We start from the raw sequence: 26,969 nt of genomic DNA, 5'->3' as shown, positions 1-26,969 counted from the left end.
TTCTTAAATCCACGAAGGATGATGGTGCTAATTTTACAGTTTCAGCCATTTCTTTATTTCTTACTTTTCTTTTCCTTTTTTTTTTTCTTAAACAAACTGTCTCGACTGCAAACGAGGAAAATCAGAGCACGCAGATCCATTATGTATTTTTAAAAAACCAAAACTTGAACAGCTCCACAATAATAGTTCACCCTGTACCCCTCAGTGTCTGAATACTGCTCACAGAAAGCAATTAGCTACAGTGCTTCATACTGTGTGCAATTCATCAATGGGTTACCTCAAGGTTCTCCGTTACATAACAACCAGGTCCTGTCAGGTCCAAGACACAGAGGTATACGGTGATAAATAGCAGTAATATCATGCACAAAGTTGCACCTCTCTGCAGAGATTTCATTTCTTTGTCGTCATAAATATTAAAGTGAGAAACTGTCTATATACTGTATCCGCACATAAAACCCCAAAAACACATTTAATGATCAAACATGTTGCGCTCTGTACAACAAAGGTTCTGCTTCAAATAAATGGCTGATGATCCTATCTATAAACAAGTTTCCTACATAATGACAGAACAAGCTGTTTGTATTCGTAAGACTTTAAGGAATTCTATATAATTTCAGTACATAATATACAGCGTCACGCCGGCGTACAACATATAACAGTCTTCCTCTATAAGAGCTCATATAAAGCTGTGCAAAAGCCAAACACGTGCTGATCTGCAGCTTTGGAACAGTCCAACCAACACACGTGTCTAATAATAAACAAAGTAAGCAGCGCATTTTCTATGTTTATTGGTCCTGAATCAGACCCCGAAATCAAATCCCAAACATGTTAAACTCAATAACCATCGTTTGTAGGAAACAGTGAATGCTAAACAAACAGTGCAACGAGTGGTTTCAAGTATTAAACTTAAACTCAACTATATACTGTTTTTTAAAAATCAGTGCTAAAAAAAGTGTGGTTAGCTTATTCCTCAAAACTATTCTCAGAAGTCATAGAGTTTAGGTTTTAAAAAAAGAATAATACGTTTTTCTTAACATTTAAACCAAATGAGTTCTCTTGGTAACAGAAAAACTGAACACTGCACTTCATTAAATTGTGTTTTATAGCCTAAAATGGCTTTTACTGAAACGATTTGGGAACATTAATTAAAATGGAAAGTAATTATTAGTTGTATTTTTATTCTCATTCATCTGACGACACACGTGCAGGAACTTCTTTATCACCGAAAGTAAAAACGACACATCGGGAATCCATGTTATCGCCTGAGGCACCAATCGACAAAACAAATATTAGCTTATTTACTAAAAACTCTCAGAGTTATTTCATTGATCTTGCTTGGGTGGTCAGCCACAGCTATCAGTCCAACCCAACATGCTGAACAGGAACCTTCTTCTTTCCTAATAAACGTAGTTGGTGTGAGTCTCACAGCACATGGCAGCAGTTGTACTGGGCCAGGGGCAGAATCTTGGGCTTGTTCTGCGTGGGGATGTTGAAGGCTAAAGCTTTCTCACACAGAGGGAACTGAAAGAGTCTCTGCTTTAAGCTGTGCCGTTTGCCCTGCTCCGCCTTGGGCGTGGCCTCGTCCTGCGTTCCCAGTGCATTGTGGGTCTGAGACCTGTCGGTGGAAGGCTCGTCTCTCTCACAGCCCCCCGTTCTCTTGTCTGACTCATCTTTCTGCTCCTCATTCCCGTTGAGGCTGATTCTGGATGTGAGTGTAGACACTGGAGATGGATTATTGGAGCTGGACTTTGGGAGAGCAGGTTTGTTGGAGTTGTTGTTTGGTTCCACCTCCTCATCCTCATCCTCCTCTCTAGAGTCCATGTGTCCCCGACAGCACGGAACCCCGAAAACAGGCGGATAAGATGGTGTGATGTCAGGAGGACTTGGACTGACGGGCTTGTCTGCTTGACTGACCGGCTGATCTGAAATCACACTAAGTTCCTCTTTGTCCGTTTCTATCTCCATCTGCACATCTTCCTCCTCCATGTCTGCCTGAAGACTGAGATGATCTATCATTAACTCAGTTCCCATCTTTGGCTTTGCCTCAGTAAAAGACACCATGCATTCATCCACTTCTACCACACTGATCTCCCTCTCCTCTTCTTCCTCTTCCTCCTCCTCGTCTTCCTCACAGATCTGCTGGAGGGCTGGGACGTTCTTGAGGACTGGAGGCTCTTCTAGGGGAGGTGGTCGTGGTGTGATGCTGGGGGTGGGCTGGCAGGGCCCAGGAAAAGAATGCTGAGGTGAAGACCTCGCAGCGAGCAGATCTCCGCACTCGGGCGCCCCTGAGCGGGTGGAGCAGGGAGAGAGGGCCCCAGACAGCCAGTGGGGCGGGGCCTCTGGTGTGAGGAGGGCACTGTCTAGTCCATGGAGCCACTTGTGAGCCTCGATCTGCTCCAGCGAGGCCCGGCAAGATGGATCCTTCTGCAGCATCTGAGAGATTAGACTGAAAAGGAAATCACAGTGTTAAAGAGAATATAATGGAAACAACATTTTTCTGTTACAGATTGTGATGTTTTGGTTTTTTTTTCAGCAGGTTTATCTTTATTTATTTTAGCCACAAACAACACAGAGAGAGACAATTACAGGAAAGAAGAAGAAAAAAACAAAGAATGCTGACAGGTTACCATAGAGAGTATTTACAAATCTTACTTATACATTACTGTATAATAATACAGTGTTTGTGTGTGTGTGTGGATGTTTGTGATATTATAATAATTATAATAATGGTATTACGCTATTAGAGGGTGAGGGGAACACACAATTGTTCTGATTTACTGCATTAACCCAAACCGTGTGGGTTCTCTGTAGCTCACTTTGTTTTTTTTAACAGAACTTCCACCTCGTTACAGATGCACAGTCATACAACAAGCGTGAAGTCGGATGTTGCTCCCAATCTGTCAGAGGGCATTAGTTTGGGTGTTTGTTGCTGTTCGGCCTTAGCTGTACAAAAATGAACTGGAAATGATTTGAATGGATTCTGATCAAGGAGCTGGACAAAGGCTGGTTTATGATATTTGATGTTCTTGGCTGTGGTGCTGCTTCTGTCCCAGTAACTTCAAATGGTGGGTTGGCCCCTCCTTAACCTGCAGACTCTGCAGTTCTCCAACAGTGTTTGGTCAGAAGTGCAAAAAATACCTAAAGCTTTTAAATTCCTTATCACTGACATGTAGATCTTTCTGGTACATGTCTCCATCTTTAAATGGATTTCAAAAGTGAAAAACATTGTGAGTCAACAAATCTATCAGCCTTTTAGACAAAAACTGGTCCTCAACTGACCAGGGTTGGGGTCAATTATAATTGTCATCGCATTATGATAATTAATTACAATTATGGTGTAATTATAATTGTAATTTAAAAAAATATGTTGCTGGCGTAATCGTAATTAAAATGTAATTGAGTTTAGATAATTGACTTTGTAATTGTCAACTATATAAAACTGGAAAACTATGTTACAGTTCTATGTATAGTTCTACACATGTGTAGTCAACAATTATTAAAATATGTTTCGTATCAAGCTTTCCCACATTTTACCATTAAAAAAATAATTTAATCCAGGGGTATGCCAACACAAAAAGGCTCAGACGCCCACACCAAAAATATTAAAATCTATATTTTCATTGATTACGAAGCCTAACAAGGTAATCGATCGATACAAAAGAAGTTAGATGATAAATATTTGTTTTTAGTGTATTTTAGTGAGGACCCGTTATCATAAGAGATGCTAACAGAAAGCTAACACAAGAGGAAAGTAAGCTTTTATTAGGTTATTTATTTCAGGCTCAGTAATTGTGATTAATAGTAATTGAACTTTAGTAATTGAGAATGTGTTTGTAATTGACTTTCTGAGGATAAAAGATAATTGTAATTTAATCGTAATTGGAAAAATGCTGCTCACTATAATCGTAATTGAACATGGGCAATTGAAACCTAATTATAATTGAAAAATGTAATTGACCCAAACCGTGTAACCGACCTTCCCTGGTAAAATAAAGGTAAAATTTAAAAAGTATATGTTTATTGCTTCATTGGTCCATTCCTGAAGCTAACACAAACCGACACAACTAAACAAACCTAATCAATAACTGCATTTTCTGTTTGTCTTCAAGTCAGCATCCATTATGTTTGATACACTTTCACTAAATCCACTAAATTTTGAAGGTTATAGTCAGGTACACGATTGGAGATTTGAAGAGAACTGAACAGATGCCGATAAATCCTTTCATATGATGATTGAAAACAGTTCTAAACCCTGTAGGATGCTTTAATTGTCAACATTGTCCATGCATGATGAACATTTCAAAATATACTTGAGTTTGAAGATGTGCTGTTTATGGTCCTTTAAAGAAGAACAAAGTAACTGGGGATCATAGAAACTCTGTTGACTAAAGCATAACCCATGTCGCTGCATGTTCTTTTTCCCCAAGGATGAGCAGCAGCAACAAATACAGTGCTGTCATGGCAACAAGACCTAGACTTAGTTAATACTGTAAATAGCAATTGGGGGCAGCAAAAATAGCATCAGGTGTTCTGGATTGATGAGTTCAACTTTGAAAACTTTGTCCCGAGGACTAAACTTCTTATATAAAGCTGGAGAACACAGAGATTGTTATCCATCGTGTGCCATCAGGGAGACATGTGATTGGCCACAAACTCATTCTGCAACAAAAACCATTAACATCCAGTCAATGTCATCAAGAACTACAGTGGGGCACAAGCTTTTAGATAGACTATATTTGTGTTCCGTTGCATTAAAAATCACTTAAAAAGCTCCAAGGGCAATTTCACTTTTTATATTTAGTAGCTACGGCCATAACGTGGAACAAATGCTTTAACGCTGCACTATAAAAATTGTATTTCAGCAGTTGTTGAAGTACAAATAAACAACGCCCCCTTTTTAAAAAGGTCTCCAAGAGGCTCTTGACATCTGCTCATAGAATATCCATGTCAAAATACAGTCCGAGCATTAACAGAAAAGTAGTAATTTGAAAAATAGGGCCCCCTGGCGCCCCCGTGGCACATATAGAGTAATGGGCCCCAGTCATATACTGTATTGGAATGTGTCAATGATTAGTACTACCAACTGTCGTAATATCTGACTCACTAATGAATAAGAAAACCACTTTAATGGAAATTGCCTAAAAAAGGGGGGTGGGCCGCTCGGGCCCCTAATCAAATTGTGCGAGACTTAATTGTAATCTATGTTGAATTACCTTTGAAATGATATATCACACGACTATGTTCTCATAAAATTGGAATACATATTGGCCCCCTATCCCATTTAAAAAAAAGAGCTCTGAGTGTCTCATCATATTCATTCATAGAGTATTCACCCCCCCCCACGCCCCCGTGAAACGTACGGCGTAATGGGCCCTATTCATATTTGATTCAGTACCACCAACCGTCATAATATTTGACTCGCAAGTAAATGAGAAATCGACTTTCTTTTTTTTTTTTCTTTTGGGGCACTTTAGGCCCAAAATCAAACATTGGGCTCCGAGCGTCGATGCGTACACATCCATAGATTATAACCACCAAATCTCAGCCCGATCCGTTCACGAATAACGGAGGAGTGGCGATTTTAACTAGTGTGAAGAAGAAGAAGAAGAAGAAGAAGAAGAAGAAGAAGAAGAAGAAGAAGAAGAAGAAGAAGAAGAAGAAGAAGAAGAAGAAGAAGAAGAAGAAGAAGAAGAAGAAGAAGAAGAAGAAGAAGAAGAAGAAGAAGAAGAAGAAGAAGAAGAAGAAGAAGAGAAGAGAAGAAGAGAAGAAGAAGAAGAGAGAGAAGAAGAAGAAGAAGAAGAAGAGAGAAGAAGAAGAAGATAGAAGAAGAAGAAGAAGAGAAGAGAAGAGAAGAAGAGAAGAAGAGAAGAAGAAAAGAAGAAGAAGAAGAAGAAGAAGAAGAAGAAGAAGAAGAAGAAGAAGAAGAAGAAGAAAGTGAGTGGCGTTTTGAGTCCGGTACTCTGGTCTAACAGAAAGAAGAGGAAACTTTCTTCAAATATTAAGAATTTGGGATTATGGAGAGACATTAATTTGACACATTGATGGTCAACAAAAATTGTCAGTAGACGCATGGTCAGAGCACGTCTGTAGCCACAACATGAATTTGACTAAATCAAAGTTACATTTGAACTATTATTTAAAAAACTGTGAACATTTCAGTTTGAATTTAAAGGACTTCTTTCTGCTCTTTATATCACATTGTGTACCTATTACCTTTTTGTTATGTCAACAGTAGGAAAGTGAGATATTGACCAAGAAATGTGTTTTCCCCTGATGGTTATGCATTTGTGTGAAGGACATTGTGCGTTTCTGTATGTGGTGTGAGAAGTAAAGGTTAAGTGTGAAGATAGAGAAGATTTTGTGAGACGTATTTTGTTCCAGAGCCTTAGGAATGGAACTCAGGTTAAGGTGGAACACATGTCTGCATTGCCAAAACCAAAAAGCATTACTTGGCTATGTCATATTTGGGATGCTGGCAGTGATGAGATCATCTTACTGTCAGCAGTTCCTTAAAAGCCATCACATCTACTCTGCAGCAGTGGATAATATCTATACTATAAAAACATGTAGAACATTTATAAAGTAGAGAAACTGGCCATGTTAGTACTCACTCTCTGCAGTCATCTGACACGTGGTTGGGGACAGAGTAGCGACAGTCCAGAATCATGACCAGAGTCTCACTGTCGTTGGTTTCTTGGAAGGGAGGGACTCCACACACGAGCATGTACAGGATGACCCCCAGAGACCAGATATCTGGAACACACACACACACACACACACACACACACAAAGACTATTACAAAAATTCCTCAAACAGAACTTTGCTTCCCCGTCTTAAAATAGCTTCCAATCCGTCTGCTCTCTGGTCATATTTGGATTGTGGGTTGTTCAGATGAGGACACGCATTGAAAACTTTAAGCAGACAATAGTGGAAATAAAATATTTAACATGCCATGCGATTTAGGATTTAGGATTGATCACCAACAATAACAAATTCAGTCATTCTCCAATGGGGGCTACTTAAATGTTGAAGTAAAAATGTCCTTTCACAAAGCTCCTTTAACAATAAATAGAATAGAATATTCATTAAACACAAGGTAGAATGAAATAAAGAGACAACTCTAGTGGTGTAAGATACAGTGAAAATAACCAGAAAGATAGATAAGAGTATTTAGAAGGAAATCAATAAGACTTAAACAGTAAGAACAACAAGAATTAATATTTTGCACAATTACAAATTGTGGTACAAAATGTGGTACGGAGATTTGAACTTTATTTTAATATAAAAAACAAACAAACACACCGACCCCATAAAACACAGTTATTATGAGGATTAAGGATGTTTCACTGCATTTTAGCATCGAGGTGTGATTTTTCTAGTGTCATCAGTTGAAACCAAAATCAACAAAGATGAATTGGTCTGAACAAAAGCAGTAAACCTATAAATAAAATAAAATGTACAGCCTGTCACTGTTAAGCTGCACAGATTGCACATATTTCAGTTCAACTACTGACAAAACACTAGAGGGAATTAGCAAATGCTCATGTGAAGTAGCATTCATTAATACACTGAAGATTCATTTATGATAAGCAATTATACTCTTGTTTTTTTTATGGTGCAACGATGGATGTGAAGATGAATTGTGAGGCAGGTAAAAATCGATTCAAAGGTGTCACGGTTCACATCGATACTTTTTTTATTTAGTTTTTTTTAACAGCAAAGGGTGCTATCTATTTAGAATTTGAAATTCAGGAGGCACCACCGTGTTTTAAATCAGAAGTGTGGAAGCATTTTGGCTTCTGCAAGACAAAATGAAAGAAGTGAGGAAGAAAGAACATGTGAAATCCAAGGTAAGAGGAGCACAGAGAGGAAAGGGAGAAACAAGAGAGAGAGAATAAAAGTCAGTTTGTTTATTTATATTATTTTTTTGATGTGAGATTTGTTTTAATGTTCAATTGTTAAGGCACAAAATACATTTTCAGTTGCACTTTTAAAAAGAACTATTATGCAGTTTTGCATAGTTTACTGTAGAGCCAGAATTTAAATGAATAGGCTCCTTCTTCATTTTTCTATATTTATTTCATTCAGGATTTATTTTTAATTAAATTGCATTGTTTTGCATAGTTTATCAAGGGATTCTTTTGACAATGAAAAATGAGAGAAAATAATACAATATTTTTTTTTTCAAAGAAAAACAGAAGAATATTTTTTAGTCATCATTTGTCTACAGTCTGATTTTGTGAAATAAATCGTGAGAGAATCGTATCATGAACCCAGTATCGTGAATCAAATCATCATCGTAACATACCTAGTTGCAACACAAAAATATTGTTTAAAAAACAAAAAAAAAAAAACTAAACTTCAACAATGATGCTCAAAATTTGGCATTTTGACCAAACAAGCGTCCACACACCGTCCACCGTGTTGAAGAGTTAAAACTGTTGGAGGAAACAGTGCCAGTAGCAGCTGGATGTCCGCTTTTTTAAGTGTCAGCGTGTCTTGGAGCAATTGACCCCCTTGACTTGAAAAGCTGCCACACACAGCTATACTGGTGCAGATGACAGCTATGCTGACTGAGTGCTACGCTACCCACCCCTCCCTTTCCTTCCCCTTTCCTTTTCTGAGAGCTTCCACTAACATCCCCCCTCCACCTCCTCCACGCAGTGTGAAAAGGCCAATGCAGATCCAGAACAGCCTGATCCGAGAACACAGGGGCTGGTTCACAAGAACACACACACACACACACACAAGCAGAGGAGAGAGCTGAGGGCTGAGGGCTGAAGGCTATAACAAACAAACACAGGGCTTGTTGAGATGTTGGACTATATTCAGAATGATGTCTATTCTTGCTTTTTTCTCATGCTCCATCCCAAACACTGTGAAAAAAAAAAACATTGCACAATGTGCAGACATTGTGGAAGCTCACGGTTTTAAAAAGAGAATTATCTTCAATTTGACAGAAAATGCTTCCCCTGCAGACAACTTTTAATGTGATTAGAAGAATTAAAGCTTTCACTTCACAGGGAGTACTGTTTTCACTACACTATGCACTGTGTTCAGCAAAGGTTTATACATATAGGTTTATAAGTATATACGGGTATCCTACTCAAGTAGAAGTACTAGATTGAAATTGTACTAAGTACAAGTAAGTCATACATAAAATACTCAAGTACAAGTAAAAAGTAGCTCAAAGTTACTTTCACCCCCCATGTTTACTTTGGGTAATAAATCTTGCCACAGTTCCCTTGCATACAGTAAACATCTCATGTATAATCTTTAAAAGGAAGAGACCAAAAATTGCACAATTGGAATTTAATTTATTTTCCACAAAAGCATCTGTATAAAATAAAAAGGTTAATCTAAATGTAAAATTACTTTTTATATAAAATATCACAAATGAAATCAATTCAAAATAAATCATGAACTCTAAAACCTAGAAAATAACCAGCATTTAATGCTGTTTTGGTGTCGTACATTATGTTTATTCTGATTGGTCAGGTATGATTTGATGCATTTGATTGTTGTCTGGTCATTTAATTTTTTGGAGTTTCACAATGTGCGTTAATCATTTTAAAACAAAAAATGATAATTTAGTCCAGCGATTCTCAACTGGTGGGTCAGGACCCAAAAGTGGGTCGCGGAACTGTACTGAACGGGTCGCGTACAGCTGATAAAAAAATAAATAATTTGTGTCTCTCAAATTGTCTTTTATTTTGAAAGAAACTTTTCTTTTGACACATTTATTCCTTTTCCTTATTCCACATTTTGCAAAAAGTCAGCTTTAAACGGGCAAGTTGGATTTTGCCCACGTTGGCAGATGACGTCACCTAACACGCCTCCTAGAATGTGAGCTCCTCCCTCTCCAACTATCTAACAGCTAAAACAAACACTGTGGTTTAATATAGAATATATTGTTCTTTATTGCTATATATGTAAATGCAAACTGCATTACTTGACTCCCAAACTGCACTACTTTTTCTGCTGCCGATCGTGTTGGGAGTCACTGCTTGGAGCCACAGACCCATTGTTTACACACAACAGCTGTTAGCACTCCGTGCTAATGCTACACCAGTCTATGCAGCGAGACCTGGTGTAGTGTAAGGAAGAAACGATGGGGATGTTTACGGATTCGTGGCTCACAGCGCTAACAACAGACTCGGTTGTGGAATTGGACGGTTTACGCAGTGACGGACGACGGAGAGCGGCAAGGAGAGAGTCTGGCTGTGTTTGTGTGTGGAAAGGAGGAGCTGCTGCTGTGCCCCTGCAGCAACGCGCACACACTTTTCCCGACTCAAAATCACTGCACGTTGTTTGATTGTGTCATTGCGTCACATGCTACTATTCGGCCTTGCTTTTAACTCACTAAACCGAATGTTGCTTTTTTTGCAATATTCGGCCGAATATATTCTATGGCCGAACATTCGGTGCATCCCTAGTTGGATGTAGAAATGTAAACTTGTAATCCATTACTTTCACCTCTGGTGTCCAGTATGTTGCTTTAGTTTTAAACACAACTTCTGATGATAAATTATGACATGGACATCACACAACATTCTAACAGGAGGAGCTGAAAGTGAATAGGTTGTGTCAAGAACTCCAAGAACAACTGACATGCATGTGCTTTTGGATCATACTGTCCACTCAACTGCTTGGGCTACATCTGTTACATCAATTATATCCGCTGCCTTGTAAACATTTGTGGGAAAAAAACCTCTGAAAACATGGATGGTTCCTTTTAATATGTAACGAGGAGGAAAAATAACAATAGGTCATAAACCTTAACTTCCACCATAACAATTACTTTTCTGAATAATTAATGAAATAATTCACGGCACACAGGGTGCAGATAAATTATGTATCAGAGTAACAGTTTACGCTAAACTGAGACGGTAAATGTGGGAAACACATCATTGAATCACAAGTTGATGTTTGTACTTGTATCAGAGCAAAACACAAGCTGATTTTTACAACCAACATGTATGTGATTTGGTTTGTAATACCTGTTGAAGTTTATTCAAAAAGAAACTGGAGCCCAAAACTAGGAATGTCCCGATACAACTTTTTCACTTCCGATTTGATACCGATATTGCAGCCTTGCATACTGACCGATACCAATATCGATCCGATGTGATATCCGCACGAATCATACATACTTTTATTACTTATTTTGTAGTGTGGAATGTTAGAAAAGGCTTGATCAAGTGATGTTACTCAAACAGAGAACAATAGTCAACAAGTCAAGTTCACTTTAGTTATTTTTTACTGTCAGTATATGTGGGAACAAAAACAACAAACACTTATCGAAGTGCTTATATCATAGATTGTAGACGCAATCCGATAAAATACGATATTCGTTTTCTGGATGATATCAGACCGATATCCGATATCGGATTGGGACACCTCTACCCAAACGTATTTGTGTATGAAGTTGTATTGTTGATTGATTGTTGTCCAACTCTAGACATCTTGGACAAAGTAATTCAATGTGTTGTATTTTGTTGTTGAAACCCAGCTATTACAATCAAATTTTTCTTGTACATTATCACTGCATCGTAAAACATCTGTAACCCAATAAGATATCTGCTTTTGCCACTAAACTACAGTTGCACTCTATAAATGGGATCAAATTGGATCAGATATACATCTAATTATTGATATAACTACATAATATATGGCGTACTATTGTGTTCTGTACAGATACTCCCTCTTTATTCCATGATCCTCTGCAGACCCACATCGTCCTCATGAGGGTCAAAACAACAGCCCTCACTCTTCGTAATATAATGTACCCTGATGTGCACGTTCACAGACACGCTCGACTCCATCTAGAGATGTATTATGCAATTGAGAAGAAGCTGCTGAGTCCTGTGACTGTACTGTCCACCACTTGCATGGGAATAGAACACATTCTCAGTAAACGAGTGTCCTGCTGAGAGTACAAACTGACACACATACACACAAAAGACTGAATGTTAGAGGAAATTAACCTGAACCTAATGTGGGTTGATAAGAATCAGTTCTACCTCCAACAAAGCTTAACAGCCAAGGGAGATATGAAAGGACGCTGAAAAAAAACGCCCATAAATGCACTTTTAAATAATGAGAAAATTGGAGCATTACACCAGAGTGTACCTATTTCTTAAAAAAATAAATAAATAAATAGTAGATTCAAGTCATTTATCTGACATTAAGCATTCACCAATGAAGTCCATCTCCTTATGGTCTTATCATGCCTCGTTAGATGATCTTCTGATTCTTATGTAATAAACCACTGGGGAGCAGATGATCTCAGTGAGTGTTCGCTGTGCACACAGATGAATGCGTTTTCCTTTAGGCGTCATTTTAATGACTGTGTTGAGACTACAATCTGACATTGCACTTTCTCTTAATAATCCATTAGTATGTGCTAACGGAATCATGTATATTTGTTTTAACAGCAAAAAATTGATTTCCATCTTCTTAACTCATTAGCTGATAAACACGTCTAAAGATGTTAATTGTTTTTCTGGGGTTGATAGGAGACAGTGTGAGGAAGCTCTCCTGTGAATATCAAGCTTGTACCATGATGTAGTGACCAATTGGTGACATGTAGGGGGCAGCAGTGCACCTTTGGATGAGAGATCACTCGCAATGGGCAGAGCTCAGAGGGAGAGGAAAGGAGTTTACGAGACAGAAAATGGCGCTACGAGAGTTGATGCTGAAGCTCCCAGCAGCTCACACTCGATGTGTATATATGTCTATTGAGATTGTCGTGATGGTGAGGAAAAACAATCAAAAAACGGTGCAAGCGGTGAGACTCGGCATGTCCAGGATGAGGAAGAAGTTAGAAGTGTGTGGAGACTGACGGGGAGAGATTTGGAGAAAGGCCAAAATACAGTAAGAAAACCATTCAATTCTCACCTAGATAACAAAACAATAATAATGTTGCCATCTCAGTGTTCTCAGTGTTGCTTTTGTAGTTTTACAGTAGGAAACTAATGCTGAGGTGTCACTAAAGCAGAAAAAAATTAGCTTCAGTCACTAAAAGATTTTTTCAGAAAAAGACGTTTTTCTCAGCTTTTGTCATAAAGTAGCAATTTGTGTGAAACTTGCCTCTATTCAACTGCTGATTATGGAAGAACAAAACAAGCTAGAAACAAAATAATATTTTCTGATGAAATTAGAAAGTCTAACCTTTCAGATTCCAGATTGTCATAGTACAAAATATTCTGTGGGTCTTAAAATATCAGTGAAAATTATCTAAAACGCCTGGCAATATGGGGTGGCTGCCCTGATAAGGGCTGGCAGCGAATGAGTTATTGATCAGGCATATGTATACAGTATATGTGGTTATTCAACATTAATAGTTGCACAGTCTTGCTGTTGACAATTTTTTGGGGGATTAAAAACACGACATACTAAAAAAAATACAAAGATTTACCAAACTTTTAACTGTCAAAGACAAAGTACAAAATACAAGAGAATAACTAAAAATAATCTACACACTAGGACATAAAACAGTTTAAGAAAATTAAAAATCTGAATAGACAAAACTGGTCAGAATTAATTAATGCAGAGAACTATATTGAGTAGATAATATGCTGTACTGTAGATTTACTGTTTGAGGCAATGCTTCACTTCTTGACAGATAAGAACTTAATCCACTTGAAAAACTCATTTGTTCTGAGTGTTATGCAATGCGACCTAAAAATAAAGTGTCTGTTGGAATTTGTTGCCAAGAGAGATGAATTTTAATATTTGTTCACTATATAATTTTCAGTATTCAGCTGTATTTGTGCTGATCAGGCTTTGAAATGGTGGCTTAGCAGCACTGTGTTTTCATAGCCGTTATGAAAACATAAACATGGAATTTTTTGTAGCAAATAACATAGGTGTTTCCCACTTTTTGTTCATCTGTGTGGAATATTTAACTTATTTCAATCCCAGACTGCAACAGTGTATTGAATTGGGAATTTAAAAGTGGAACATAAACAAATCTATCAATGAAGATGAGCAGTAATTTACTGCATCCTTTCATTTGAATCCTTCTTTTGTTTTAGGAAATTTGTTGCAAAGGCACACTTCTCAACCATAACTCAGCCCAGTGACACCACACTGGCTAATGACCTCATTTATTCATGACAAACAAGCGATTTTCAACTGACTGGGATGTAATTTGAGAAAGCTGAAACAAGCATCATTACCTGCAGTGGATGAGTTACTAATGGGGGCTGATTTACAAAATAAAAAATGGGGAAAGAGCATCAATTTAAGCAAAAACCATCAACTGAAAAAGGTACTATTAAACAAATAAAGTACAACAGTGCTGTGCATTCATTTCCCCTAATTATTACACTAAAACTACATATAAATAGCAGTGATCGATAATTATCACTATTCACTGAAAATATATACAGGGTTTTTCTCTGACACAAGGTTACACCACTCACTCTTTTTCTCTCCTCTTGTCTTAAACAAACTGTGCCCACAGTGACCCTCTAGTCCACTTGTGTGTCACCCCAAGCTGTGTAGACAGAGTTTTTTTTTAGTCTTGTCAGATACAGATTTAACATTTTGATTAACAAGCAACACTGAACTATGGCCCAGGATGCTCAACTTTCAGGTCCAGCCAAAGTAGGAAGCACAAGTGTACAATGCAAGAATGGATGAGTTGTTGTGAATACAGTTTAAAAGGGAAATGCAGCGCTCCTTTTCCTTAATTTGGCTCCAAAGTAGGAAAACAACAACACATTCCTGTTAAACTTATAATTCCTGTTGCTCTTCTGACCCAATTATCAGGGTCAGCTGTGGCCTTCCTCCAGTTTTTTTGTTCTCTATTACAGGGTTCCTACAGCTTCAGTCAAATGAAATTCAACACTTTTTAAGACTTTTTAAATTAAATTTAAGACCAACTTCACAATAAACAAAATTGAGGAAAAAGAAAGGCACATCAATTACATAGGGTTAGGGTCCATTTTTTCCAGTGTCTAGTGCAGATGTGCAACTGGTAGCCCCCCAAAGTGTAAACACAAAAATACACAAAATGACAGTAAAATACACTAAAATAATCAAAATGACTCAAAACACACAAGATGACCATAAAAATAGCCAGAAATCTATGAAACAACACAAAACAAAACTATCAACAAATATCTTTGTTGGACAGGCAATTTTTGTTAAATTTACATTTTTGTTTAAAGTTGCTACAAGAATGACACGCATCTGCAACCACGTCACTGTTTTGTAGTTTGTTCAGCTGTTGCGATTGTGCAATGTTTCTGTAAATTATATATATTTTTTAAAAAACTAATGTTTTGGGTATTCTGTGAGTTGCCTTGTGTTTTCTTTTTTGTTTTCTTGCTCTTTATCTGAGCTGTAATGACACTGCGGGATCAATAAAGTTATTCTATCTTACTATTCATTTTGAAAAGTGAGACTAATTACAATTATCATCATACAATCATAAAATTTTACATGGGTGTTCAAATTTAAGACTTTTGAAACAATGATTTAAGATATTTTAATGACAATTAAGGCCTTATTTTTAGATTAATTTATTTAAAGCCATTTGAGACTTTTACAGGAACCCTGTAGTAGTAGCAAACCTACGGTGGCTGGGAAGTGTCAGGTGAATGCATTTACAGAAACGAACACAAATGCAAACAGGTCACGACACGAATGCAAACCGGCCACAACGGAAGTGTTTCCGACGGACCGGTATTACAGTCGGACGGGTATTATGATATGATAGCCTGATGTGAAAACTTATCTGTTCGGGTGGGTTAAAAACATCCGCCAGAAACGTGTCCGTCTGTAACATCGGTCCGTCGGAAACACTTCCGTTGCGGAAACCCGGTGGCCGGGAAGTGTCAGGTGAATGCATTTAAAGAAATGAACACAAATGCAAAAAGGTCACAACACAAATGCAAAATGGCCACAACGGAAGTGTTTCCGACGGATGTTTTTAACCCACCAGAACAGAGAAGAAGAAGAAGAAGACTTTGAAACGCGTATGAAAGTAAGCGAAAGTTGATTAGGATACTCTTATATTTTTCATATCAGGCTATCATATCATAATACCCGTCCGACTGTAATACCGGACTGTCGGAAACACGTCCGTTGTGGCCGGTTTGCGTTCGTGTTGTGACCTGTTTGCATTTGTGTTTGTTTCTGTAAATGCATTCACCTGACACTTCCCAGCCACCGTACAAACCAAATCGTATCGCAACATTATCTTCAGGACCTACGGAGTCGTCTAATTTCTGTTTTGGGACATAATATGAGGGGAACTGAAGTATGTTGATAATAACTTAAAATAACTAAACCCCTGGTTTTGGCTGAGGAAATTAAAAAAACAGCCTTGATAATGGGCGGGGCTCCTGAAACATATTCAGCAGGAAAAAAAAGGGTTTTGAGCTTTCGTTACTTTTTAAGTTGACAAGCATCAATTTCTCCTTAACACAGTAATACATTGCACAATTACAGATGCTGCAAGATTGAACACACTTCATGGAAACCATTGTTGGGTAATTTCCAGCATTGCCTCATCAAAATTTGAGTGACAACGTTTGGTTCACATGCTAAGCTTGGCATCATTAAATTGACATGTGATTATATCACAATTTCTCCTCCTGCAGACATCTACGGCTGTTCCTGTCTGACAACGCCTCATTCTGAGGACAGCACAGATGGGTGTGGAGAGAATTAGTTGTTTGAACAGTGCAGACAATGGGTGAAAAATAAATATCCTCATCTATCAGCTCTTGGAACTGACTGGCATCATAAGTGTGATAAGAGTCCTTAGAAAGTGTACACACACACACACACGGATCATGAATGCAGCAATGGGCAGATATTATATAACTGCAATGCAGACAGTGTTTATCTTTGTCAAAGGCAGAAGGCCCGGTGAACATTCCCGTCCTTTCTTTACATCACATGACTATCATCAAACGCACAGAAACACACACGTAGAGTCACCTTCAACAGAACCCCATGGATACCAGAGAAACCACAGTGAGATAAAACAAAACCTGTTTATGAGAGACAGATCAATCTAAAGGACACAGGGATCTGAGTTTTGCTTGTTTGTTTGTGTGTGTGTGTGTGTGTGTGTGTGTTTATGAGTCACCATATTAAGTCGAGATCACTAAGCATCGCTTTCTCTGTGCAAGCTCAAGATTATAGCACATAAACACCCCCTAATAGACACACACACGCAAACCCAAATACACGTGTATGCATTTAAAGATTTGTGTGCGCATCCCTGTGTGTGTGTGTGTGTGTGTGTGTGTGTGTGTGTGTGTGTGTGTGTGTGTGTGTGTGTGTGTGTGTGTGTACATGTCATTAAAGTAATAGATTATTAAGATATCTACGATTACGTGAAAACACAAAAGTGCACTTTAGCTGAGGCGGCGCAGGAATCTCCCGTAAAAAGGTGTTTATCATAAATGGACTGAGATGGACGACCCATGTGTGGACATATTTAGAAACAGGAAGATCTTTTTTTAACAAAAAGGGAAGTGTTGCCTTTTGAATCCATGTGAACAGAGATGCTTCATCATCACTTTTTATTGCTATGAATGTATACTAGTAAACCCTACTGGTATCTCTTATCCTTCATATAAAGTCAATATGTATTATACTTTTGTTATGTTGATCTAATGTCACACCACCCTACCACTGCCATCTATAAACATACTGGGTCAAACAACACCAATGCTCAAAACCAGACTGATGATTTATATAAGCACAAATTATCCAAATTGCTGCTTTTGTTTTAAAGAGGAACTAAACCCTGAGGTTTTGGCTGATTCGTTTCTAGGCTGGCAGTTAAAAACAAAACAAACTTCATTATGGGCGGAGCTCCTGAAGCAGTTAGGACATGCCCAGTCTACATAATAAAATCTCTGAAAAACAATCTATACTAACTCCCTACTCTATACTCACTATTCACAATCGATCCAACCTACTCGCCACAAATTGCAGTCCACAGGTACTAGTTTTTATAGGAGGACCACCAACAGTGGTGGTTTGTGATGTAAGCTGCACCCAAAACGTCATCGGCTTCAATCTCAGCCAATAGTAAAATTGAATTGTAATATACAGGTTTAAACCAATAGAAGGCAGTCACTCTTAAGGCTCAACCATACTCGGGCGTACATCACTCCACTGCGTGTGAGTGCGCTGGGCCAATTATCGGCAAAGCTCAAATTTGACTGGTGTCACGCAAAACACTGCTCGGCATCTATCGACCCGCGTTAAATGTAACACCGACCTGTATTTGAAGTGAAGATGGGGTGAATGCAGCTGGCATTCCCCCTATGTATACACTCCTTTCATGGCTTGACTGCTTCGTGAAATGCTGGGAGACAGAGTGTAATGTTCCCAGTACGGAAAATCCAACAATGTTTGTAATTTGTGTGTTACCTGTATGTACGGCCATTTAGTGATACACAAAGTAAACATTAGGGCTGAACAATTAATTGCATTTGCAATATTATCGCGATTTCATAAAATGAGATTTTCTAACTCCGTTAAGTTCACAGCGTGTTTAAGAAGTGCAGTCTCACATGTTTACATGTTTCATGTAACGTGAAGTTAGTAAGATATGTTGAAGAGGTAAAGCCAATGATTTGTTTTGCTTTATTGTTGTAATCGGTGCTTTAAAATTTATATTTTATATTTATTTAAAGTTTAAATAAATCTGAAATTGTTTATTATGAAACAGATTGATTTATTGCTTGTGTTCATTGAAAAATACATGACAAGAGACCCTTGAAAAAATAATCGCATATTAAATCGCAATAATGAGATAAAAAATTACAATTAGATCATTTTCCAAAATCGTTCAGCCCTAGTAAACATTAGATGGACAGGGATTGAACTGCACGTCAAAAATGCACAAAAACTACTTCATGATGAGCCTGTGATTGATTGACGTCCGGGTTGCTGACGTAACGTAAAAACACGCTATTAGTTTGTTTTTTGTTAGTCGCCAAAAAGCTAACTTTGATTGTCAGAGCATGATTTATCCTACACAAATATGTTTCACATTTAATTACTCATTGTGATTTACGAATGGATGGGAAACATATCCGAATATGTTTCCTATCCAAGGCACCTGATAAATGAGATTACATAGAATTGTTAGCAAGTGATGGATGAAAAAAAAAAAGTTGGGTATTGATAGATATGTATACATAGTTATAACTAGATAAACAAAAAGAAAGTCATCAACATCCCCCGTCAGATTGGTTGTCATTATAACTCACAACCTTTTCCGAAATGTTCTAAATCTAAGAATTTAGATGTATACATAAGAAATGTTATCACATCAGAATATCAAATTACCATCTTACTATCTTAAACGGATGGACGGAGCTCAAACCTATATCCCCCTTTCCTCTTTGTGGCGGGGGATATTAATAACAAATCTAAAAAGTTAGGATAATCCCAAAGTCGCCAAAAGTCACGAGCAATGACTGTCCACTGATGTCCAGAGCCACATACATTATTCAGGCTGCATAGTAAATCCTTGAGTAAGACGACATTAACAATTGACAATAAACAAACTAACAAATTCAGCAAACAGAAATATAGAAACTATTAGAAATGAATTAGTTTATTTTCAATTTCCCCAACATTTGATAAATAAAGCAATATTGAATTGAATAAATCAACGGAAATAAAATATAGTCAAGAATTACTTAAAAGTTTCTTCTCATGTGCCTCAGATTGTCATATTTCAACATGTTCTGATCTATTGGAGCTGATTCACTTTTGTCATGGTCGGGTTGACCCTTACTTTATACAATTGCCATAAAGGAAATAATTGATGATTCTTCCCCACATGTTTCTAACTAAGCGCGAGGGGACAAATAATAGGTTATTCATAACCAATTTGTTGTGATGAATCATTTTCATTCAGCAGGATATGAGGGAGACAAACAGACAAACAATGAACATTATCTGAGGGTTAACCTTGATCCCACTGAGGTGATGACAAAACTGTACCTAACCTGCCCACAGCACATCATAAAATCTAAATCAGGCCAACATATTAGTGAAATATTTTCCATTACCCACCTCGGAGACTATTTTCTTGCACCCTCGTCCATACTTTGCATGTCCTTCACTAACATGGCGTACTCCCCTTCCTCGTCTCTTGAAGCATTTAATGGACGTACATTCCACCGCCTCTTAATTTGTCTCTTTTGTAAAGCAAGCAACAAGAACAGCTCCTCTTCCTTGTCGTCAGTGTAGGACGCCATGACTGAAAATGTAAACAGCGCGCAAAGGATTGTCGGAACTGTAGGATTGTCGGAAAACGATTCTGGGAAATGTAGGATTTTAAGGAAATTTGACAGGAAATCACTATTGTGACGTTCCGCTCCAAGTCTACCTGAGTATGTTTGAGCCTTTACACTTTTACAACAAAATACAACAAAGGGAAATACTTTGAGAAATGTGAAGAGTTGGACAAGAACCAAACAACAACACTACTTCATACCCAAATACATTTGTTTTCAGCAAAAAAAGTGGTTTCAGGGTTTAGTTAATCTTTAAGCAAGGATGAAGCTAAAGTAAGTGACGGAGATAAATAAGCCTACTCTCATGTCTTCACCATGTCTGAACCTGACGAGTCATGACTAGACACAACTTGGATTCATCCATGGATAGTTGGAGTCATGGCAATTGGTGATTCTATGGTAAACGGTCATACCTGTCAGAAATATGCAAATGAACACATGGTGACTTCTAATGTATACCTGCACCTTAAAGAGCTAAACCTAGCACATTACACAGAACATGGTCATAGACGATGTTTGTAATTAACCTGTGAGTTTTTTAAATTAAAATAGCATTTCTTGTACTCTTTGAGTTATGTGCAAAAAAAAGGTTGGATTGATGGTAAGGTGTAGTATGAAGGGACATTACAGATGGTGTGTTTGGAAAACGTTTTCTTAGCATAAAAACAAAACAGTCTGGTGCCCCTGTTGACCCCTCTTGTAGGTGCGCAGTGCTACAGTCGTTTGAAATGCTGCATTTGTCTTTTAAAGCTCACATTCCAATTGCATTGTTACCCATCAAGGTTTCCTGCACACACAGGACAACTTAACCGCACTTGGCAAGCACTCTTACTTCTTCTTACATAAATGGAAGCACCTCTACAAAAGCCAAGGCTGACTGCAGTTGGGATGAATTTGTATTCAGAGCAGATATATTTGTAAGCACAGGAATAAAAAAAAAGAAAAAAGAAAGCAGCCAAAATCCAGCTTAGCAGAAAAGACCACACGTCTCATTGAAACGCACACACTGCCCCAGGGAAAAGTAGGCCGCTATCTCTTAGCTCTCCTTCTGTCCATGAATCACACAATCAATCCCCCTCACTGTGATCAACCATCACATAGATCTCAGACTGACCTCTTCTTTTATATCAACCAAATTGTATCACTCTGCATCCCCCCAGCTTTGTTACACATACACACACGTAACAGTAACAGTAATGCTTGCTATGCAGTGTGAGAGCAAAAAAAGAGAGAGAGAGAGAGAGAGCTGCAGCGATTGGTTTCACTGCAGAACGTGCCCACTTGGCCTGTGATGGGACGCTTCAACTGACCCAGATACACACTAATCCTTACTAGACATCCCAGCTCACATCCATATTCATAGACACAGGTACACACTGTGTGGAGAAGCCAGAGGTCAAGGGGACAGAAATGACTACACAACCCGTTCAAAAAGGAAATTGATTGTGATTGACATTCACAACAATGCATTAGCTTCCAGTGCTGGTTTGAGAGTGACATCAATGTCCTAAAGAAAAAACAGTTGCCCTCATCTAGAGCCTGACCGATGTGGGATTTTTGGGGTCAATGCCGATACGGATATTAGAGGTTTTAAAAAGCAAATATCCAATGTATTGGCTTGTTAGTAATATATAAAATATGAACATTGATATACTGAGGATTCACACATTCAAGTAATGATCTTTCCAATGCGGATCAAGTACAGTAACAATGAAGTCCAGAGGATCTGAATAGTATCCTGACACCGCACAGTGACAGTGGTGTTGTCGCGTCATCGCAACATCCTAATTTGGCCACATTGTTTTGGGGAAAAAAGTGTTTTGGCTGAAAACTGAAAATGCACTTTTGGGCCATTTTCAGTGGCCAAATTTTTGGTGCATCACTAATATATACTGTACACAAAAAATTAAGTCTACACAATATATCGTTTGAGCGTAGTCATCGCTGGGTACATGTGCGCAACTGTCTACCCCTTTTTTGATTTTTCAAACTGATCCAGAATCACTATATTGATCCGGATCCCCTCCAAAATTTTATGAAATATTTCCATGTTCAAAATATTACCTCCTTGGCAGAGGTAATTCATTGATTAATCAGACGGGCTATTGACCGTGATAGCTATAATCAACCGCACTGATTAATCGGTTTATTGTTGATTATTGCCCCTGCTCTAATATCATAAGTGTTAGCCTAAAAAAAGTCTATCAAAAGTATTTCTGTCCATTTGTTCAAAGGAAATGAAAAACAGTGTGTGTGTGACTTTATGAATCCTAAAGCAGCACTGAGCCCAACTAAAAGTAACTTCAGATGAGAAATAAATCTCTGCCTCTTACCCACAGCTGGAGCATCGTACTCCTCTCCCAGCAGAATCTCTGGAGCTGAATATGCCAGCGACCCACAGCTGGTGGCCAACATGGTCCCGGGCTGGAACAAGTTGCTAAAGCCGAAGTCTGTGAGCTTTACTGCTCCCTGCTGCGGGAAAAACACCACGTTCTCAGGTTTCAGGTCCCGGTGCACCACGTGGAGCTGGTGGCAGTACGCTACGGCCCGTGCGATCTGAGTGAAATGACGCTTGGCAGTTCCCTCAGCCACGCCTCCGTCGTGCCTCAGGATGTAATCGTAGAGGTCGCCCCCGTCGGCCAGCTCCATGACCAAGTAGAGAGTGGTGGGCGTGTCGATGACCTCATGGAGGCGAACCACGTTAGGATGCTGCACGCGTCTCATGCACCTAAAAATGATTACAAAATATCGTGCATTTGTTATTATTCCAAGTAAAGGAAGTAAACTTTAAAACTACAAATTTCCACGTCAAAATCATCTAATTTTTTTTATTAAACCTTACCTAACTTCTTGTAATAAATGACTTGATGCCATCACGTCAAGTTTCGTCTTGTCAATTATCTTGACAGCCACCAACTGCCCTGTGTCCACATGACGGGCCAGTTTAACCACCGCATAGTGGCCCCTGCCCAGTGTTCTCCCCAGTTGGTACAGTCCACTGAGGTCAGAGCGACTGGGGCTGCTTCTGGGCTCCAGGTGTCCACACTGGGCTGATGTTATATCTCCAACACAGTCCATCTTTGAGGAGGAAAAATAGAAATCGATGGAAACAAAAGTTGTGTATGGGAAGTTTCCAGAAAGCAGAGGTGGGGGGGGGAAGATGAAGGAAGTTCTTCACTGTTGGAGAGTCACCTGGTAGGGCAAAGAAAGGAGAAAACAATGAAAGAATGTTGTGTTGGTCCAAAATGGATAAGGTCTGGTGCACAAATGAGTTGTAATCATTTTGGATTAATGAAGATGCAAACCTGTTCTATATGTTAAGGTTTTCTTTATTCAGACAAGGTTTTTCAGGAAATGTTAAGTCTTGACATGTTTCAACTGTCAACTGCCAGTCTGAGAGTTCTCCCAGACTGACCACGCCCCCCTGTCGCCCGATGGCCTCTGGAGAAAACAGTCCCAGCAGGTGTGAGAGAGAAAGAATGTTCCCTCATCCCCCGTCATGGACTGGGACAACGCAACAATAATTAAGACAGAAGAACACAAACGGAGGCCATCGCGATCAGAAGGCGGAGCTTTAACATCGAATGGGATGAGGAAGACTGGGAGTCAAAAAATGAAGTCAGGAGATAAAATTTCCTGAAAAACCTTGTCTGAATAAACAAAACCGTAACATATGTTTCGAAAAAAAAAGACAAAATGAACTTGCTGGAATTAGCGAACCTGTTCAGATGAAGTCTGGAAGACCTGATTACAATCGAGAGTTATCAGAGAACAACAGCAGTTGCAGAGGGTGAGGTCTATGTGATGATCTGTGCTGTAGGGGATTGCATTCGCCTCCTTCTCAAATAACACCATCAAGCACAAAAGGCACTCGGGATCAATACGGTAACAGGAAACCATAATGTATGTCAGCACGCGCGTGCAAGGGAGAGTGTGTTTGCGTGTCATTATTTTGGTTAAGAGGGTCAGAGGTGGCATTAGAGCTGATGATGTCATCACCAAAGCATCCCCAGGGCAACAAGTTCAGCATCTTTCACTGTCTGTATCATCATCATCTTCAACATCATCAACCCAACTGTCCATCTTTTCTCACTCTCCATCACTGTCCTTTGTATCATGTTTATTTACAGTGTTAATAAAGTACATCCACTCAGCTTAATTAGTTCCAGTCCATTTGAAGTCATTCTGCTAACTAATGTGCTTTTCCTTTGTCGCCATTGTATGTTACCTACGCCACCAGGAGGCAATACTTTAGTGGTGTTTATTTATTTAGTCTTTTAGCAGGATTACATCAAAAGCATTTAACACATTTTGACAAAAGTTTAAACCAATGATAGACCTTACATTTTGAAAGGGGATCCGGATCAATATACTGATTTTGGATCAGTTTCAAAAATTAAAAAATCCCCATCTCCCATCAATCTGTGTACCCTTTGTTTTTTGGTTTTCTCCATTCCAAACCAAATCAAAAATAACAAATAAACAGTGTGGTTATTTTGTTTTACTAACTTAAAACCAAAACAGAAATACAGAAACATCAAAAACCAGAAAAGCAGCGTTTTTCAGTTCTTTTTTTTCATTTCTTTAAAAAATAAAATATTGTTCTGTTTGTGAGATAGGCTATTTGGATATTTACGGGGAAATTAGAGCGAGAGCTGAAGTCTACTGCACATTGTTTTCCTCCACAGGTCCTGGACCAGATCTCCACACACACACACACACACAATAGGACTGTTTTAGGATTTATTTCAAACAGCTTTCTGGTCTGCTCCTGTTTTCATGCAGTCTGTGGATGTTTTCAGCTCGTAAAAAGTAGTTTTGTTTGTGAAGAACAATAGCGATTTGACACTTTTGCAAAACAATAACACAGCTTTTTTGAGGACAGTAAAAATGATTTTCTTTAATAAAAAAAAATACTTATTTTGTAGTGTGAAATGTTTGAAAAGGCTTGATCAAGTGATGTTACTCAAACAGAAAACAATAGTCAGCAACAGTAGGTATGAGAAACACTGACCCATTTATTATTGTATGTAACCAATTGGTTACATACATGTTAACATAATATCTACAATATTCTACAACTGAATAAAATAAATAAAAAATTAATTGGGAAAAAATAAAAAAAATAATAAAAAAATATCGGAGAATCCGGAAATTTGAATCCAATATTCGTTTTCAGGCTAATATCGGACCAATATCCAATCAGGACACCCCTAGTAAAAATGTATTTAGCATGTTTAATACCGCTAGCCACTAACAGCAGCCATCAAGAAACAGAAGCTGATCACAAGAAATGAGGAGCACCAGTAGATTCATTACACCACCTCTGTTTTCTTTCAATCACATATCATGTGCATGTTTCACGTAACATCCATTTTTTGTTTTGATTCATTAATGTATAAATAACGTTTCAATTCACCAGTTCATCAGTAATGTGACTTATTTCTCCTTTTTCACCCAGGAGTATAAGACTGTCAGTGGGACCACTAACTCTTTGGTGAGATTAATACATTAAGCCCTCCTCATAGTTTCTCATAAATATCCAAATATCTCACAAACAGAACAAGATTTCATTTTAAAACAGAAAAAAATGCTGCTCATTTGGTTTTTCTGTATTTCTGTTTTGAACAAAACTTCAAAATGAATTGAAATACTTGTATTCATTTTTTTTTTTTTTTTTTTTTTTTTTAGCCTTTCTGTAACTTTAGTTATTGCACATTTTCCTTTTTTTTTTCTTTTTTTTTTTTAAGGTTTTGGAAAATATTCTCTGTCCCTTGGTTTAATAAAAAGGTCAACACTGTATGTTAATAGTGTAAAAAAAAAAACAAAACCCATAATATGTCATTGTCTCTCGTTTTTATTTTCTAATTATCCATTTTGAATTATTTTGTTTCAAATGAGCTAAAGTGCCAGAATAGGAATCCTCTAACATTTTATCACCTTATTATAGTGAATATAGTGAACAATGACAAAACAGTTTTTGTAGTCATTTCATTTAGTCTTTACACTCATGTTTTCTCTTGTGGCTGCTTTGTGTTTAGGGATGAGTTGCAAACAACTTATTGAGACATTTAAAAGCAAATATTCTTTTGTCAACAGCTCACATCATCATCATCATCATCATCATCACCACCATCATCATCCTCCTTTTTCACAGCATGTTTAAAGTCCCAGTCATTGAACAGACACAGGCCTGTGTGCGTTTGTTTATCCACGGACTGACTTATTAGCTGCAGGAGTAACATTAAAAACTACCAATAACACAATCCCAGCTTTAGCTTTGCTGCTGTAAATCGAGGCCAGCTGGTCTTCACTGGGTCTGAACTGCAGTCCTGAGTTTGGACCATGAAGTGTTTCCTGGCTGGAGCTCAACATAGACAGATACTAATGGAGCTGAAACACCCTCTAACAACACAGGCTACAGGAACGCTAGGAACGCTACAAACGGACCCGGACGGACACCGCGTACTCACCGTCGTTGTTACGGACATTATTCCGGCTTCGTGGCTTCGGCTCAGGCGCTGGAAGCGTCGCTTCCCCCGGCTCCTCTCCGGCCGTATCGCTCCATGTTTGCGGGACACGCTGCGTCGCGTTCAACGCACCGAGTGTTGAGCTGCGCGAGACCGCTGCAGGATAGAGGCTACACAACGCGGAGTGCGCGCGCCCGACATCCTTCT

The 26,969-nt window shown here is 38.4% G+C and overlaps 1 protein-coding gene across 1 annotated transcript; it reads right to left on the bottom strand.

The window, feature by feature from the left end:
- On the bottom strand, positions 1–26,969 carry snrkb (SNF related kinase b). Its single transcript, XM_028449452.1, has 5 exons — positions 26,766–26,969; positions 23,135–23,484; positions 22,626–23,020; positions 6,612–6,753; positions 1–2,446 (listed from the first exon to the last, which is right to left on the bottom strand). The coding sequence occupies exons 2-5, from the start codon at positions 23,368–23,370 to the stop codon at positions 1,423–1,425; spliced, it is 1,797 nt and encodes a 598-aa protein (XP_028305253.1). The 5' UTR covers positions 23,371–23,484; positions 26,766–26,969; the 3' UTR covers positions 1–1,422.

This window comes from Gouania willdenowi, chromosome 6 (genome assembly GCF_900634775.1).
Source record: "Gouania willdenowi chromosome 6, fGouWil2.1, whole genome shotgun sequence".
Classification (NCBI taxonomy): domain Eukaryota; kingdom Metazoa; phylum Chordata; class Actinopteri; order Blenniiformes; family Gobiesocidae; genus Gouania; species Gouania willdenowi.
The sequence above is the reverse complement of the archived record's forward strand: the minus strand, read 5'-3'. Positions and strand labels throughout refer to the sequence as shown.

Coding starts and splice junctions, on each gene's coding strand:
- snrkb (XM_028449452.1), bottom strand. CDS start 23,370: ATGGACTGTGTTGGAGATATAACATCAGCCCAGTGTGGACACCTGGAG. Junction 23,021..23,134: donor CATTTATTACAAGAAGTTAG/GTAAGGTTTAAT, acceptor AATCATTTTTAG/GTGCATGAGACGCGTGCAGC. Junction 6,754..22,625: donor GTACGATGCTCCAGCTGTGG/GTAAGAGGCAGA, acceptor TGTGTGTTCCAG/ATATCTGGTCTCTGGGGGTC.